We start from the raw sequence: 17,686 nt of genomic DNA on the forward strand, positions 1-17,686 counted from the left end.
ACTGTTACAGGTGAAATAGTGTTATTGGCACCATAATAGCAGTAGGGCACCTGCAGCCGCTCTCTTGTTGTACATTAGAATAGATGCTTTAATCATCTTTATTGATGTGTTCAAGGGCTCTATTTATCCCTTTAGGGTCACCATAATGGCAGGTAATGACTTTCTAAGGGATTTAGAGTGACATCACACTTAATACAGACACTCTCTCTCCGTCATCCTCTTTCTCTATCTCTGTCCCTCTCCCTCTCACGCTCTCTTGCTTTGCTTCTTAAGGGTTACACGGATGAACCGGTGTCTAAGATCCTGTGTCATGTTGAGGATGGAACCGTCGTCCAACTCGACCGATGGAATCTGCAGGTGGAGTGTTCACCTGCACAGCCTGAGGAGGGGACACAGAAGGTGAGAGAACTGTTAACTGTCATAAACAGTCAGAGAACTCATATTAGAGGCAAATATGTAACGGATTTTAAATAAATAATATGAAAAATCGAATTATTATTTGAACGTGAAAATTCTTTTTTGACACATACATAAAGTAGATGTAGGGGGAAAAGAATCTATTCATCTTTAAATTTGCACGTTTTATCTCTTTCTCCAGCTTCCTCTGAACGTATTCAATAACTACTTCAGTCTTGGCTTTGATGCTCATGTCACTCTCGAGTTCCATGAATCTAGAGGTCAGTGGAATGTAACAAAAATTACAAATGCATTGAAATTCATTTTATAGCTCTTTTGCAGCTCAGCCATTTTTGTCTCTCCTGCAGAGGCCAACCCTGAGAAATTCAACAGCCGTTTCCGCAACAAGATGTTCTATGCAGGGGTGAGTGCCAGAACTGAGAGACTCTGGACTGCACAGAGACAGAGTAATAAGAGAGAGTGGGAGAAAAAGGAACTGAGTGTGTGTGTGTGTGTGTGTGTGTGTGTGTGTGTGTGTGTGTGTGTGTGTCCTCAGGCTGCCTTTTCTGACTTCCTACAGAGGAGCTCCAGGGACCTGTCCAAGCACGTCAGAGTGGTGGTGAGTGGCCCATGTCTTCTGAAAAGTTTGCTAGTGAGGAGGCCTTGACACGGGTGTTTGACGTGCCCTGTCCAATCCATTAAGCCTTGTGGCAGTGGAGACCACCCACATGCCACACTGCTAATCTTACCCAAGTGTGACATTCTTGCTTAAACAATTCTGCCTGTTACTACCACAAATTTCACTTTTGTGTTCCCCTTTTCCCACTATGTTTCTTTCTGTCTACTACTGATTGGCCCCTAAAGTGTGATGGAACAGATCTCACAGCCAAGATCCAGGAGCTGAAGTTCCAGTGCATTGTCTTCTTAAACATTCCCAGGTTTGTGTATGGATTTAAGAAGCAGCTACTGTGCTATTGATTTATTTAGTGTTCTGTTCATAAGACCCTCAAGATCCAGCATTAGGAGTGAGTTTGCTCAATACTTCAAAACACCCAAAAATCTCATTCTGTAGATTACATGCTGGATAAAATGTCCTAGCAGACTAAAAGGGTCTCCATGTTGTGCTTCTATGCTGTTATGTAGGTTTTATATTGAAGCCTATAATGGATGGTTTTCCTCTCGAAACAGGCTCTCATAATGTAGAACCTCTTTAAACATCCTGAAACCCAAAGAATCTTGGAGCAGCCATTTTTCCTAAGTATAGTGTTTCTATCCCAAACAATTCATTTGACTTAACATTTTACAAAGTATTTTTCATAAGCACACTATATAAATGATTAATGTGCACTTTGGCAAAGCGTACATTAGTGCTGATTTAACAACAGCCTCCTATTCAGAACCTTGACCAAAAACAGGACCAGTTATAACAGAGCAGTAGGAGACAGCAGATATAGCGACACTAACTAATAGCGACTGTAAAATCCCTTTATATACAGCTTATGTATACAATCACGATGTTCAAACCTTGTCCAAATTCTGTTTGAGCGAAAGGACTGAATAAATTGAACTGTGATCTTGATCTTTGTATGGAACATTAAAAATGTTTCATCAGTTATTGAAAAGCACTTGCACAAGCATAGTGAATAATGAGATGCCAAGTCTGTAACCTATGACCTTGAGGACTGGTGGACTCAAGGTTCACTGGAGTGGACTGTGGACTGAAGAGCTCAGGAAACCTTTTGGGACAGATGTATTATTTTGAACAATGCGTCACTTTAGTCCTTGATTTATTAGTGAAGTAGCAGAATGACACAGTAGTGGTGTAACCTTAATTTTGGTACATCATCCATCTGGTGGGTGTCATGCACGGTCAGGGACATGGAGTCAGCAGCGTTGGATGCAAGTGCAGGTTTATTAGTGAACGGTGCCAACAAATAGAGTTACTGAAAACAAGAAGGAAAAAATACAAAAAATCTAGGGAATGCAAGGCAAACCATGCAGATTATGAGTGAGAGAAAATGCAACACACAAATGCAGAAACTGCAAAAGCTTGACACTGAAGTGCCTATAAACTAGACTTATACAGGGGTGTTAAATCAGAGTAAGACAAGACACAGGTCATAGTGATTAGAACATGTGACATGCTGATGGGTAATGTAGTTCACCATGACAGCAAGCTGAATTAGTTTTGATGCATTTTCTTGCTGCGGTGTGATCTATGATGTCATGAAACATGGGGTCACAAACTTATACCACAAATCCAGTCATGTGACTTAATGCTAATTGGCCTGTTTGTACATGTCAGTGTTTCTCAAAGTGGAGTTTCAGATTTTTGTTTATTTTTGTGGGAATCACAACCATTATCATAGTTAATGTATTTATTATTAGGTTTTTAAAGCTATTAGCCTATTTGAATGCTTAATCGAATTAATCAGTGACACAAAATATAAGGCTTATGAAATAAATATAAAATGTGTTCTTTTAGTGGAAAGGTCTGGAAATCAAAATACTATAGTTTCAATAAATAAGCAGAATATTACTGTACACATTAATTTACTTGACTAGTTGGATTATGTCTATCCCTAGGCTCCAGGTTCTCCATGACCCTGTCTACAGAAAATGGAAGGATGGATGGATTAGGTTTAAAAATATTGTCTTGGTGGTCTGTGGAATAAAAATTGGCTTGTCTGACTGCAAATGCTTTGAGAACCTGTACTGTTTGTCACATTTCTTGACATCACCTCTACAGGTACTGTGCAGGGACCATGCCCTGGGGTAACACAGGTGACCACAGAGACTTCGAACCTCAGCGGCACGATGACGGCTGTATTGAGGTCATCGGCTTTACTATGGCCTCCCTGGTGAGTGGCTACTTTATGTGCTGGATGTGTCATGAAAGGGCTGGATATGTCTTGCTGATAATCATATGACTGTGTAATCATTGATCCTCCTGGTGCACCAGGCAGCACTTCAGGTCGGAGGTCATGGCGAGCGACTGCATCAGTGCAGAGAAGTGATTCTCACCACCTACAAAACAGTGCCTGTGCAGGTGGATGGAGAGCCATGTCGCTTGGCACCATCCACACTCCGTATATCGCTCCGTAACCAAGCCAACATGGTGCAGAAGAGCAAGAGACGCACATCTGTTCCACTGCTCAATGAGTGAGACACACACACATAAAGACAATAGGGCTGTCAAAAAAATGTCATTGAGTATTTATATTGCATGCTTCTGTTGCTCTTGTAAGCAAAAAGAAAAACATGGGCGCATCATAATTTTAATACAAACTATAAAACTACTGTAAATCATATGTTTACTAACATAATTGTTTTCTGAAAAGTAAACTTTTTGTCATAGTTTTCTACATGGAACACTATCGGTGTTCCCTGTGTAAGAGAAACAGATCAAGTCATTAGGGTGCTACGTACACTACACATTATATGCCTAATAAGCATGCCATTTGCAACGTGATATATATATAACTGTAAACTGTCACTCTAATGACACAGCTGTTTCATTCAGCTTTGTTGGTTAGATACATGATTTTACATCATTGACATTTTATGCATGAAGTAGCCGAGGCAGCTAGTGAAACATGTTCAAAAACTGCTTATACAGCGGCCATCTTTCAAAATTATTATTAGCTTTATTTTACACCATAAGGAGTAAGTGCCCCAGTATTCAACACAGAAAATCTCAATCTGTACTACAACTACAGTGTAGGCTACGTTGTACACTAAAGTGAGCTTTTCATCTGGTCTTAGGTAGAGCAGAAAGTTTCCCTTCCACATCATGTTCCAGGTAGACTCTCTTCAGACACCTGAAACATTAATAAAAAAATAAAAAACATTTCTTTAAAATGTACACTATTCCTGGTATAAATGATTATTTGGGTTGAACGAGACAAGATAAAAGAACATTTCAGTTGACTAATTGATGAAAATGTGAATATTATTAAAATTCATTTCTACAGTTCTACTGCATGTTTTGTATTGTTGGAACATTTATTTTACACACACATTCATACACTTGAGTGGCTGGTTCAGGTTGTGTAACTAACCTGTGTGATTTGAAGCTTGTACCCTGACTTAAGCTCTGCTCCCTGCCTCTGTGTGTCCTGTGTGAAGAGCTTTCTAAACAGTATTGATATCCATCCCTTTCTTCACTCCTTCACTCTGCAGTGTTTCTTTCTCTCCTGTGTTTTAACCTGTCTGTAATTCTCCACATCACTTTCCTTGCTAATGACAAAACTTCCTTATCCATGTTTGTGTCCCATCAACCCCCCTCACCCCCCACCTCTGCTCTCTCTCTCTCTCTCTCTCTCTCTCTCTCTCTCTCTCTCTCTCTCTCTCTCTCTCTCTCTCTCGCTTGCTCCTGTGTTGCCTGTGCTGGTGCAGCATTCAGAAAGTGTGCGCAGCTGATCTGCGCCGCCTCTCTGCTCCCCCTGACTCCTTCTCAGTGTAAGTATTGCTCTGGTCCTCACCGCACACATGCTCACACACCCTGCATCACACTCCTCAGCCATGCAGAGAGAGTGTGTGTGTGTATTTGTGTGTGCACCATTGTGTGAGGGTGGAAGGAGGATTGCTTGTGTGATTGCACAAACTGCACACACAAGATTCACATATTCATTTGTGTAAGTTTTTCTGTACCTTGTATTTTCCAGACTATAAAACTTGTATTTTTATATCACTTTATAGCAATTTATAGTGCAATGGTGTCATTTTTGCATGAGCTTAATTCGAAGATGCCAGTTATAAATGTGGTTGTGGTAGAAGTTATGCTCCAGCATTTACACTAGGTTATTTCTGACACATGTAGTGAAATAATAGTCAGCGATATTTAGCTGTGAGAAGTGCAAACTGCAGCCAATTCTACATTGCTGATACACTGGCACTGATTTAATACACAAGCAATTACAAGTTTCTGTGGAAATCACTTGAAATCTGAAATATTCAGAATAGAATGTGTCACTTCTGACTTATTGTCTAGAAAATACCGTATGTGTGTTCTTGTGTTTGTGTTAATATACATTTCATTCAGCTACACATAGTGTGATTTAGTGCTGTGTTTTGTGTGGTTATGAAGCGTGTTTTCATCAAGTACTCGACGTTTGTGTTTAGTGTTTAGTATTTTTAACACAGACAAATTTGAACAGTTTAGGTTACTTACATACTTACATAAGCCACAGAGCCACAGATTTTATGAACTCTTTCTGTACATGGTGTTTAAATGACTTCCCCTTTATGAAAGAGTCATGTTTTGTGTTAATTATAACAGAATAAAACATTTGGGTTACTTGACCACTTATTGTTTAAGCATTCTTTTAGCATCTTCACCTTAATTTGCAGTTTTACAGTTTTTTTTTTACAGTTTATTTCTTGTATGACTGGATAAACATTTTTCCAGTGGCAGCTGAATGTCAGTTGTAATGAAACATCGTCCAAACGCTATTATTTTAAAAGAATCTTCTGCTTATTGTAAAACTAAAGCTAGTTTTAAGTGGCTATGGCTAACTCAGTAAATCAGATAAATCGAGAGGGTAAACAATGCTGTTTTTTGAAGTATTTATTTTCTTCCCCAGAATATTTGTGAATACATATTCTTTTTGCTTGTGTTTGTGTCTGCGCAGCCCTCATGCAGTGCCTGAACGCCTACGACTGCGTGTCAATCGCATTGGCTGGCATGAATACGAATGCTTGCAGTTGGACAAGGAGCGACTGCGAGAAGTCTGTAAGTGCCTACTTACCATTTCCTCACTTACAGCCTGCAGTGTTCCAGTCATGAAAGATACCCTGGAAATTCTGAAAAAAATTAAATAAATGAATTGTTAAGTATAATATTGGGCCACTAAGATATATTTAAAAAAATGACTTTGTAGCTGACGTGGCATATAAAAGCATATCTGATATATCGGATTCTTTCCTTGCTGAATACAAACCCCTTCTCAACATCCACACCAAGCCAAGCGCAGCCACGAGAGGGTAGGCGTATGACTGTGACTGTCAAAGTCTGCAGAGGTTTTACCTCAAGATGCAAACCAGTGGTAACACTCAAGCACTGAAAGGCTAGAAAACACCTAAAAAGCCTTTCCTCTTCTAGGAAAAGATTCTTTGGAAAGATGGATCCAAGATGAACTTGTAGCCGAATTATGTGAAGAGAAGAGTATAGGGTAGGAAAGGAAGGGCTCATACTACATGGACAAGCATATCAATTCCACAAAGCATACCACATCCTTTGTCAGAGACGGCAGTGGCAAGGTTATGGCATGGGCATTTACAGTATGGTTGCCAGTGGAACTGTGTCACTGGTGTTTATTGGTGATGTGACTGCTGATAGAAGTGTGATAGTAGTGTAACGTACTTAATTGTCCTCACTTGCATTATTTGTTTTGTACTCATTTGCTATTTTTAAGTTTAAAGATTTATAAGGATTGAGCCCGCTTGTTTAAAGCGGAACCTTTATTTTGACGGGTAATGTATCTTCCGAAGCAATAATGATTAAGGTGTAATGAACGGGAACGTGCACTTTACTGTAGTTCTTATGGTTACATAGTTGTTTAACACACAGACAAAATGTACACTGAAAGTATAAAGATGAGCTCTCTGTGACCAAACAAAAAAACAACTTTAAAAATAATTTTTGTTCCATCTTCTCTCACCCTCACCTGTATATGTGTGTGTGTGTGTGTGTGTGTATATATATATATATATATATATATATATATATATATATATATATATATATATATATATATATATAATATACTAAAAGTAACAGAATTCTTCAAATACACATTGCTTGTGATACTCATTTTCATTTGAGCAAGAGGCTCAAAAATAGGCCTAGAGTTGAACAGGTTAAAGTAAAGAAACTGAATGTTATTAAATGACCAAATCAGTCACCTGAACCCAAATGAGCATGCATTTCATTTACTAAAGGGGCAAAAAAATCCACAAACAAGCATCTCAAGAGAGGAATCTCAGCATTTGGTGATGTCTTACTGTATGGATATTTTGTGCCTGTGACAATAGAGAGACTATGTACAACACGGCTGTAATTTTTCATTTTACATTAAATACTTTGATTTAAATTTGAAATCATGTCAATCACTGCTTCATTCTAGATTTATTGTTATGTTGTAGGGACACAAAAGTACAAAAATGGTCATTGTCCAAATACTTACGGATCTGATTGTACTGCACATTAGTGACCAATATTAATTGTGTGCTTGTGTGTGTGCACAGCGACCCCTGTTGGCATCGTGGTGGTAAGAGGAGACTGTGACCTAGAAACATGTCGACTCTACATTGACAGACTGCAGGAGGTGAGAATCTTTCTCCACAGAGGGTGTATATTCATCCAGAGCAGCTGTTCTGCCTTCAGTGCTGATGAATACTAGGGCAGTGTGTCCTCTGAGGCACTTTAACTCGCCTCATTATAAGGCAGACTCACTATCAACAAAGACATGCAGCAATTAGCAGAGTCTCTTGGCAGAGAAAACTGAACTAAAGCTACAATCAGGATGATGTTGCACTGCCTGTAAATGAACAGTTATTACCATTCTCAGTTTCTATACATTAACAGGATAGCTTTACACCTGCTAGTAAAAACAGGAAAGATATATGAATCTAAATGATCTAATGCATAATGTTTGTTAGTAAGTCAGTAATTTTTTAACACAACTTTTTTTTTACAAAGAAAACTACAAATGCAACTCAAGGATTAAAAACTTAACTTACAAAAACTTACAAAAAAAGCATAATTTTGAAATGTTTCTTTCGCTCCATCAGTTGTTTCAAAAACTAATGCAACTGAGTTAAACACTCATACGTTGATAAGACATTAAATCATAACCATTTACATTTGTTGCTGTATCAGTTCAGTGATTTACGCATGCGCAGTAACAACAGCTCATCGGTTCTCGGTATGTCGGACGCGTCCGAAAGAAACAGTTCTCAGTTCAGTGTACTGATGATTCGCTGTATCAGTTCATTGATTCAAGCATGCGCAGTATCAACAGCTCATCGGTTCTCGGACACGTCTGAAAGAAACAGTTCTCAGTTCTGTACCTATGATTCGCTGTATCGGTTCAGTGATTCATGCGCAGTATCAACAGCTCGCGCTCACAGTTCTCTCAGCACAACATGTCTCAGTTCAGTGTACAGGAGTTTACATATACTCCGGGATATTAGTTTATTTAGAGTCGGAGGGGCTGTCAGGCATGACTGAAAGTGAGTAACTTTAGTAACTTGTGGACTCAAGATGCGAACTGTTTAGAACGAATCAGTCCAATTTGGAGAACTGGTTCATCCAGTTCACTAAAAAGAACCGGTTCAAAAGAACGATTCGTTCACCAACTGGCCATCATTAATATTGAAATAAGTGGAATGAAGAATGTGCTGCCTTGTAGGTCATAGAAGAAAATGTGACCTATCTTGCATAAAAGTTTTAAATCAGGAAATTATTGGCACTGATATATGTAGTGATCTGGGAAAACCCATCTGATGTAGCTGTGAATGAACTCAGGCTACCATGTATGCACCTGTACATTCACAGATTTTAATATCCAGCTAGCAAACATAAGTTCAAATTAAAGTTTTAATTGTAAATGTTCAAGTTGTGAGGACCCTTTGAACGCTCTGTGTAAGACAAACCACTCGAAGACACACATGCTTTACATTCTTCATTCGAACACATGAGTTTTAGTCACTGTAATATTGTTTAGCTAAAATAATCAGGAAAAATTCTGCTTTGACGGACCAGAAAAATCAAATAGGCAGTGAATTTGGCAGGTGTTTTAAAGTCAAATTTGAAAAAACTAAAAATTACTGTTCTAACATACACAGGTGTAATATTGATTATTATATGATATAGATTGCATAACATAGCTAAAAGTAACTTTAGCTAACTTATTATGTGTCTCTACCTAACTTATAAATGGCACATAAACTCTCATGTGTGTGGTCTGATGTTAGTCAGGATGCAAATGGCGTATGTGTCATAATAGAAGATTCATTTAAATGTCAATTTTATTTCTTGCAAAAGCCATTGCAAAAGCCAGACCTGGTTTCTGATTCAAAGGTCTAATGGGAAAATACAAGCATAAAACCTCATGTGAATCATCAAGCCTTATTGCGTATGATCTACTATTCCCATCATTGAGTGTTGCCAGATGACCTCTTTAAGCTCTGAACACACAAGGCACACTGACATTAGGTGACAGTTAATTGTGTACTGCATGCTTTCCCTTAAATGCTATTAACCTTTATGTGTAACACCTGCATTCATAGGATCTGCATCAGACGCTTTCTGTTGGCCATAGAGTGCATTATCAGGTAGATACTGTATACTAAAATGTTTCAGTGATTCACTAAAGTGATGCAACTGTGTCGGGTGGAGTTCTGTCATTACATTCATTGTATCTATAGTGCATGAGCACTGACATTAATTTTAACACAGGTTTCTATACAGAGCAAATAAAACACACACTTTTGGGAGAACTCTTAAGGGTAGTTACTGAATTTCAATATTATATGTAGGCTACATGATAAAAATACATGGCTGTAAAAATCTAGAGCTATAAATGTGACATTTCTAGCATCTTGTGATTCATCTGTATACATTTCTAGTATTCATGGTAATCACACAAATGCTATCGTTCTTCAACAAGAGCTTAGAGCAGCGGTATCCAATCATATCCGGAAAGGGCCGGTGTGGGTGCAGGTTTTCATTCCAACCAAGCAGAAGCCACACCTGAGTCTGCTAAAATCCAAGAACAACGGATTAAACAGGTGGAATCAGGTGTGGCTTCTGCTTGGTTGGAATGGAAACCTGCACCCACACCGGGCCGTTGTGGATAAGACTGGACACCGAAGGCTTAGAGTACTTTGTAAAGTAAAAGCAAACAAACAAACAAAAATCTTATGTCTTGTTTTTCTTATGTCTTGTAAGTTTTTTTTTTATAATGCTAACAATTATAAGATTTTCATTCAGCTGTTGTTTAATTCCACTTATTTGCTTCTTAGTCACTAACCAATGCAGTATTATTGTTATTGTTGTATTGCTCTTAATGGAAATATTTTGAGATTTTTAAAAGAATTTTAGACATTTGTATAATGTTTTCCCAAAAATTCCCATGTTTCCCAGGATGAGAGCGGAGGTTTTTCCTGGCCTGCTTCTGCACACAGACTCTCCACTAACTGGAGTTTTTTAGACTGTGAGTCAGGGCTGATGACTCTTTCTGTATTCTATGCTAATTTATGATAATAATAACACACCCTAACAATGTTTTCTTTTCTAGCTACATCAGCTGACCGCTTTTACCGTATAGATAAGGCTCAGGTGGGTTTTAGATGATTTGATAGTGAGTTATGCTTAGTTATTAGAGTTAATAGTTATGTATTATACAGTTCATTTGTGTGTATGTGTGTGTGTGTGTGTGTAGGACCATCTGCATTTTGTGACAGAGATTTGCCAGGATGATCTGTTCATCCTGGACCATGTACCAGCAATGAGCCAGACCAGAGTCCCTGAAATGCCAGACGTTGTGGTGGAGCCCAGCTCAGGGTGAGAATGTCATCAGATACAGTGCTGGACAAATCAGTAGCCCAGACAACCAAAGCAACAAGAGTAGATATCTTTATTGATTTTTTTAAATAATGCAACCTATTGCACTGTGTACAAAACATGGTCTAGAAGTTGGTAGGAACTATTTTTACTCATATATTTCCATAATTAGGAATACAAAAAAAACATTGCAGTGCAGCATAAAAACTGTTAGGTAACTACAATGCACACACAACATTTAGTTACACAACATTTTTTCTATCAAGTCTAAATGAATAAGTTAACATGTGGCTATGACTGTACCACAGCTGTATGACTGTACCACAGCTCATAGCCAAAATGCTGGCCAGTACAGAATTTGTCCTGGGCACAGATACAATGGTTCATCAGCAGAAACATCAGGCATGGATAAAACTACACAAACTCATTCCTCCCAGGGATTCACGTACTCACTTCTTCTTCTTCTTAGTCTGTATTAATGCACATAGTTAGCTTGTCATACATTTGAGTTAAACTACACTGTTTGCTGCTTTTTAGTCTAGACTAATTGGACTTCTGGCCAAATTTAACATGATTAGTCAAGCACAGTGGGGATTTCTCTTGCCTCATGGGCTAGTTAATGTACAGGAGAATATGCATATGACCTCTTTCTACTAAAGTTAATCTGCTTATGGGACCAGACTCTGATTCTGTTTCTGTTACTTATTGCTCTTTGCAGGGTTTCACTGACAACAGAAGAACAAGGTACAGTAGAATTGCAAAATTGTATTACATACTAAATTGCAGAGGAACAAAGTACAATATAAGGTCAAGCTTATTCATCATAGAAAAATGGTATAATCTTGTTTTACAATCTACATTGCAGATAACACTTCTATTTATTCACACAGTAGTGATTAACACGTGTTGGAAGATGTGTTTCTCATAACTATTCCTAGTGGTTAGGGCCTAATGTTTCCAGAAAGTCTGCATGACTAAGTAGGAGGAGGAAATTACAGAGTAAACTGTAGGATATTTATTAATAGCCACCCTTAAATATTATATTATAGACACCAGCCCTGGCACCAAACACGCCAGTGGTGTTTATAACCAAAAACCTTGATTTCTGTGTCATTTCCACACACAGTTGTCTTTCATTTAATTGACACATGACTGCAATGTGCATGTTCATGACTGCAATGAAATTACGTGACACATTTCCCTGTGTTGTTGTGAATGTTACAGCTTTACTGACTGCTGCAAGCTCAGGTGACCTGCCCATGGTGAGTCACAAACGGAAATGAAACTGAAACTCGTACCTCGTTATGATGTAACAGTGTGACAAAAAAAAAATCCCCTATAAATATATATATAATAAAACACAACATGCAAGTTTTTAAATGAAGGTTTTTATTATTAAGGGAAAACAAAATACAAACCCACATGGCCCTGAGTGAAAAATCTGTTCGTGACCTCAAAGCTGAAGCAAACTTGGGTTCTGCAGCAGGACACTGATACAAAACACACCAGCAAGTCCACCTCTGAATGGCTGAAGAAAAACAAAATGAAGACTTTAGAGTGGTCTAGTCAAAGTCCTGACCTGAATCCTATTGAGATGCTGTGGCATGACTTTAAAAAGGTGGTTCATGCTCAAAAACCCTCCAATGTGGCTGAATTACAACAATTCTGCAAAGAATTGGAACAAAATTCCTCCACAGCGCTGTAACAGACTCACTGCAAGTTATCGCAAACACTTGATTACAGTTCTTGCTGCTAAGGGTGGCCCAACCAGTTATTAGGTTTAGCGGGCAAACACCTTTTGGATTTTGGTTTGGATTTTGTTTCCCTTAATAATAAAAACCTTCATTTAAAAACTGCATGTTGTGCATATAGTGTGACAAATGTGCAAAAAAATAAAAAAGTCAGGAAGGGGGCCAACACTTTTTTACACCACTATATATATATATATATATATATATATATATATATATATATATATATATATATATATATATTTATATTTATACACACATTCACAATTAGTATTTTTCTGTCTTAATTATTCCTTCTTCTTCATTTAACTACACTTTTCTGTCTCTCAGTTGTCTAGCTCATGCAGTAGTGGTCTCAGCTTTTTGGTTAGGGACACAGGAGGACATTCGGCTCTGCACCTCGCCTCTCAGAATGGCCATGCTGACGTTGTGAGCTTTATCCTGCAACACGGTAAAGTTTAGTATATAACATGCCTGTTTTGCACTACATCAGTGCACTTCATTAGGAGGTGATGGAAAATTTGAAAGGATCTTTATAGTTCCTATAAAGAGTCATATCTGTGGATATCATCGTTAGTTACAGTCTTGATGATAACAGGTTTATACAAGTTTATACAAGTTTATATGTTACGTTTTACACAACCGAACTGTCAAATCAGCTGATTATTGAACTTATTTTTAGGCACAGCTTCCCAGGGCAGTTTTGCCGTATCCTACAATAGTTGTGAGTGTGAATTGAGAAAAAAAATTCATACACTAAGAAGACCGGGTGTGAGAAAAGCAGTGCTATTTGGCTGTTGTTCATAAATAGAGTTTCAAAAATAGATATAAATACATTAACATTAGTTTCACCCAACTTATACAGTCACCTGATATATCTGTCATAGCTGACTTCATAAGTTTAAAAAGTCATAAGATCCTTTCCTGTGTACTTATATGGAATAGCAGGGAATAGGTGCTAATATCTATGGTTTAGATATGCTATATGATTTTTGACAGAGAGCTAGATGACTGCTTTTTCAAAATTATGCAGTGATTAAAACCATCTTAAATAAAATTCTCCCAACACAAAAGCCAGTTCATACAAAGGGAAATGATCCGGGATGGGAAAGACATGCATTTGTTTCAGGTAGCAATTGCTTTTGCTTTGCAACCATTTTACCTAGGTGAAATGTCATCAACCAGGTCATCACAGAACTTCAACAGGAAGCAAGCGAAAAGGAAATTCAATAAAAAAGTAGAGGAAATGCTAATTAATAAATATTGGTTACATCAGACCCTCTGTAGTTCTCACTGCTAAGTGTCACACATCTCGGCTTGGTTTCTGCTCTCTGCCTGCTAGGATATTCATCTTTGGATTTTAAGGTACCATTCCAGCTTTGACCTGTGTGTGCCCGAGGTATAGCTAGAGAATTGGAGATTGGGTCTGAGCCACCCTTCAGATATGTTCCAGATTCCAATGCATATTCCTGCATACTTAACACACATACATCAAACAAGCATCATTATATAGTATATACTTTTTTAATAACCATGATTATTGTACAGTCACTGTGAATCAATTTTACTCTGTGTCAGTTCCGATCGAAAATACTCATAGCATAGAGGTAGGAGACAATTTTCAAATCTTATTTTAATAATTTCAGTTGACTCAATAATGCAGTTATAATGTCAATGCTATACTTATTAATATGGCAAGATTGGGTGACAGTATTTTATGCCTCAAATCAATTTCCTCATCCTCCACTGAAAATTATTCTTGGCTATACCGTCTTTTTGAATGCCAGACATCTTATAGTCCTTGTGACATAATTCTCATACCTGAAATGAAATGAACAAAAGAATGAACTGACAACTGAGAAGTATTCTGTTGCTTTTCTGATCATCATATATGATTTTTAAATATTTACTGTTTTTGTTTTTTAGTTTCTAAGTTGATCCTGGATCTAACCGACAAAGAGACGTAAGTTCCAACTAATCACTTGCTAAGAATTGCTAATTCTTTAGCAGGAAAGTTGTCTCAAAGTAGTTGTTGTTGTTTTTTTTTTTACAGCGGTGATACAGCACTTCACAAAGCGGCCTGTGGTAGACATTATGACGTCTGTAAACTGTTGCTGGAGGCTGGGGCTTCACGCAACAAAACAAACTTCATGGTGAGTCATTTCTCTTTCAACCTGTACCTTGTGACTCTGTCATAAAGCACCTGATTTAGAGATAACAATAAAGCAACAGAGATAAAGCTGATATTGCATTTTTTACCATCTGTATCATACTAAATGGGTAAATGTGATTATTATTCAAACACAGCATTTTAAATGGCTCACATAAAGATGTCCTACGATCATAATCTCTCTCCAGAAATTTACTGTTAAATAGGTTCATGTTTGTCACACAGATACTTCTATATCCTTCCTGTCTTTTCAGGGGAAAACTCCCAAAGACTGTGCTCAGGAAGCTGGAGACACTGATTTGGCCTCCTATCTGGAGAGCAAGGAGTCTGAACAGCCAGCCACACGTGAGGATTTAGAGACGGCTGTGTGAAGAGACACTAGGAAACTTGGATCCTTCCGCAGACGCCGGCTTTCACAGCTCATGAAAGTACTGGAGTCCACTTTCTCACATGTAGAGAGAGAGAGAGAGAGAGAAAGAGAGAGATAGAGTGAGAGTGAAAGAGAAGGAAACTGAGAAAGAGAGGTGAGAAGGTCACATTAATGACCTAAAGAGGCCTCATAGAGACACAGATGGGAGCCCTTTCTAGAGCAGAAACCCTTAAGGAGAGAGAAAAAAGTTGGTGCTTCCTGGGGATCACTGTGGGGTTAGAATGAGTTTGGGCAGATTTGCATTGGTATTTATTTATTGCTTATTTATTGATTTATTTATTGAAAGACTGATTGTACTTACTTTAATACACATTGTTTTCCTTTTATGAAGCCTGTGTACTGGTATAGTGGTATGAGGTATTAGATACAATGCAAATAGCACAGTGCAGTTTCCGGAAATGAATGTGGCCATGGCACCATGACGGCGCTATAGAGAGGAGTATCAGGCACACAAGACACTGCTGCCTAAGCCAGCTATCTCTCCCATACACCATGTTGTGTATGTGTAGTTGTGTATTTTCATTCATTATTACAATTGAACTGCCAACACAGGCAGGTGAAGGCCACAAGCTTCCTCTCAGGCATGAGGAGTTTGCCACCTTAACCAAATGCACTATTGGCACTAATTGTCAGTACATATTACAGTAAGTACTTACACCATTAGTCAGACCAACTTATCCAGAGCAACTTACATTGATCTCATTTATACAACAGAGCAGTTGAGGGTTAGGGGCCTTGCTCAAGGGCCCAACAGTGGACGATTGGCAATGGTTGAACCCACAATTAGCGGTCCAACAGCATAACCACTGAGCTACCACTTGTGATTGCCCCGGACCTATACACCTCCTATTTTGTTCTGTTTTAACATAAAAATGATGCAATGATGTGCCTCTTATTCTAGAAATGTCTTTGCATTTCTTCATTTAAAAAGTGGTTGCCTCATCTGAAATAAAAATAAGTCAGTTATTCCATATCAGAACAAGTTAATGTTTGACAGTCATTCAGTGTGTGGGGAAAACCTGTTAACATTATTTATGTACATACAGTACATAGGATTTAACTATATTCTGACATCTGATTTTTTTTTTTTTGTTTTGCGTGCAGTGACAGTTATTGTGACAGTGAATTATTTATATTAAGAAACAAAAGATCATAATCTGAGCCATATTCAATGCAATATGAATAGATGTCATATGTGCATTAATCTCTTAATTTTTTTTTTGCATTACATTAATGTTAAAAGATAAATAGTTGTCTAAGGCACCTACAAGCTAAGTGATGGGACTTTTCATTTCTTTTTAGTGATGGTAGAGGATTTGTGTCACCTTGTCAGTCATAACAACTTTTTTTAGTTAATTTTCTTAGCACTCCAACATTCTGTTTCATATTGTGGCAAAATGGGTAAAGCAAGAGCAGCGAGGTTTCAGTCAGACAAACGCAGCATGTGCATATCCTCTGATCAGAAAACATGAAACAGCAGCTTTTGGTGTTTATTTTGGTAAGCCTGCAAAAACTAATAGTGGCCACATACTGTTGCATCAAAAACAATGGCGAAAAATACTAAAATAAAGCATTTGCATGAAAATGGTCGTGATGGAAACTTGTTACACCTGCTGTGAGAGTGGTTTATATATATTACTGATCTGCTGTTATTTTGTATTATTTGTGATTTTAATGTGCATGAGATTTTGTTACCAAGATATTTCTGCTCAATTATGAGGTTATAAAATGGCATTATTTCCGTTACTTTTTTTTTGTTAAACATAACTTATTAAAAGTACTTGCTTAATATTTTTTTTTATGATTGTTTAAATTATGGGAATACTTGAATGATGTATATTTTTTCATTTCCAATTGTATATTTTAGTGTCATCACTCTTAGTGGACTAATGATGTGTTAGCTAGACCTCAAGTCTCAGATATTGGGGTGCAAGTCATTAAAGAATGAACACAGCAGAACATACACTTGATGTTCATTCCTTCAATGGAAATCATCACATAAATATACTTTGTTTGATGATTGAGTAAGACAATAAAATGAATCCTGTTTATCTTCCACCAGTGAACTTTATTATTCAATTAATAATGTTACACAGTTCTCAAACATCTCTGTGTTTTATTAGTATGATGTAAATTACATTTTATTGGCGTAGCCAAGGGTCCGCTATTGGGAGCCATGGATTTACACCATGACGTTAAAATTTAATTCACATCACCACAGGTTCTAACATTGGAGATGTGTTTGGCACAAGTGGCTAATCTTCTCCCTTTGGAAAAATTTACACATTTACAGCAGCCCTTATCCAAAGCAACTTACATTTTATCTCATTTTTTTTTATACAACAGCAATTGAGGGTTAAGGGCCTTGC

The 17,686-nt window shown here is 37.7% G+C and overlaps 1 protein-coding gene across 4 annotated transcripts in view; it reads left to right on the forward strand.

Annotated features, from left to right (window-relative positions):
* dgki (diacylglycerol kinase, iota) overlaps positions 1–17,359 on the forward strand; it is a 57,060-nt gene extending 39,701 nt beyond the window's left edge. For 2 of the 4 annotated variants that reach the window (XM_060889726.1, XM_060889728.1), the window contains exons 14-33: positions 274–399; positions 599–677; positions 765–820; positions 953–1,015; positions 1,261–1,334; positions 3,146–3,257; positions 3,359–3,558; positions 4,795–4,857; positions 6,030–6,130; positions 7,645–7,724; positions 9,691–9,735; positions 10,547–10,616; positions 10,701–10,741; positions 10,845–10,966; positions 11,685–11,710; positions 12,191–12,228; positions 13,048–13,168; positions 14,644–14,680; positions 14,771–14,870; positions 15,142–17,359. In XM_060889726.1, the coding sequence (XP_060745709.1) occupies positions 274–399; positions 599–677; positions 765–820; positions 953–1,015; positions 1,261–1,334; positions 3,146–3,257; positions 3,359–3,558; positions 4,795–4,857; positions 6,030–6,130; positions 7,645–7,724; positions 9,691–9,735; positions 10,547–10,616; positions 10,701–10,741; positions 10,845–10,966; positions 11,685–11,710; positions 12,191–12,228; positions 13,048–13,168; positions 14,644–14,680; positions 14,771–14,870; positions 15,142–15,258 (1,671 nt within the window). In that variant the 3' untranslated portion in view covers positions 15,259–17,359. The remainder of the gene's footprint in view (positions 1–273; positions 400–598; positions 678–764; positions 821–952; positions 1,016–1,260; positions 1,335–3,145; positions 3,258–3,358; positions 3,559–4,794; positions 4,858–6,029; positions 6,131–7,644; positions 7,725–9,690; positions 9,736–10,546; positions 10,617–10,700; positions 10,742–10,844; positions 10,967–11,684; positions 11,711–12,190; positions 12,229–13,047; positions 13,169–14,643; positions 14,681–14,770; positions 14,871–15,141) is intronic. The other 2 variants (XM_060889729.1, XM_060889730.1) reach the window with 1 other exon arrangement.
* Positions 17,360–17,686: the final 327 nt, after the last annotated feature.

This window comes from Tachysurus vachellii, chromosome 16, assembly GCF_030014155.1.
Source record: "Tachysurus vachellii isolate PV-2020 chromosome 16, HZAU_Pvac_v1, whole genome shotgun sequence".
In the NCBI taxonomy this organism is placed as follows: domain Eukaryota; kingdom Metazoa; phylum Chordata; class Actinopteri; order Siluriformes; family Bagridae; genus Tachysurus; species Tachysurus vachellii.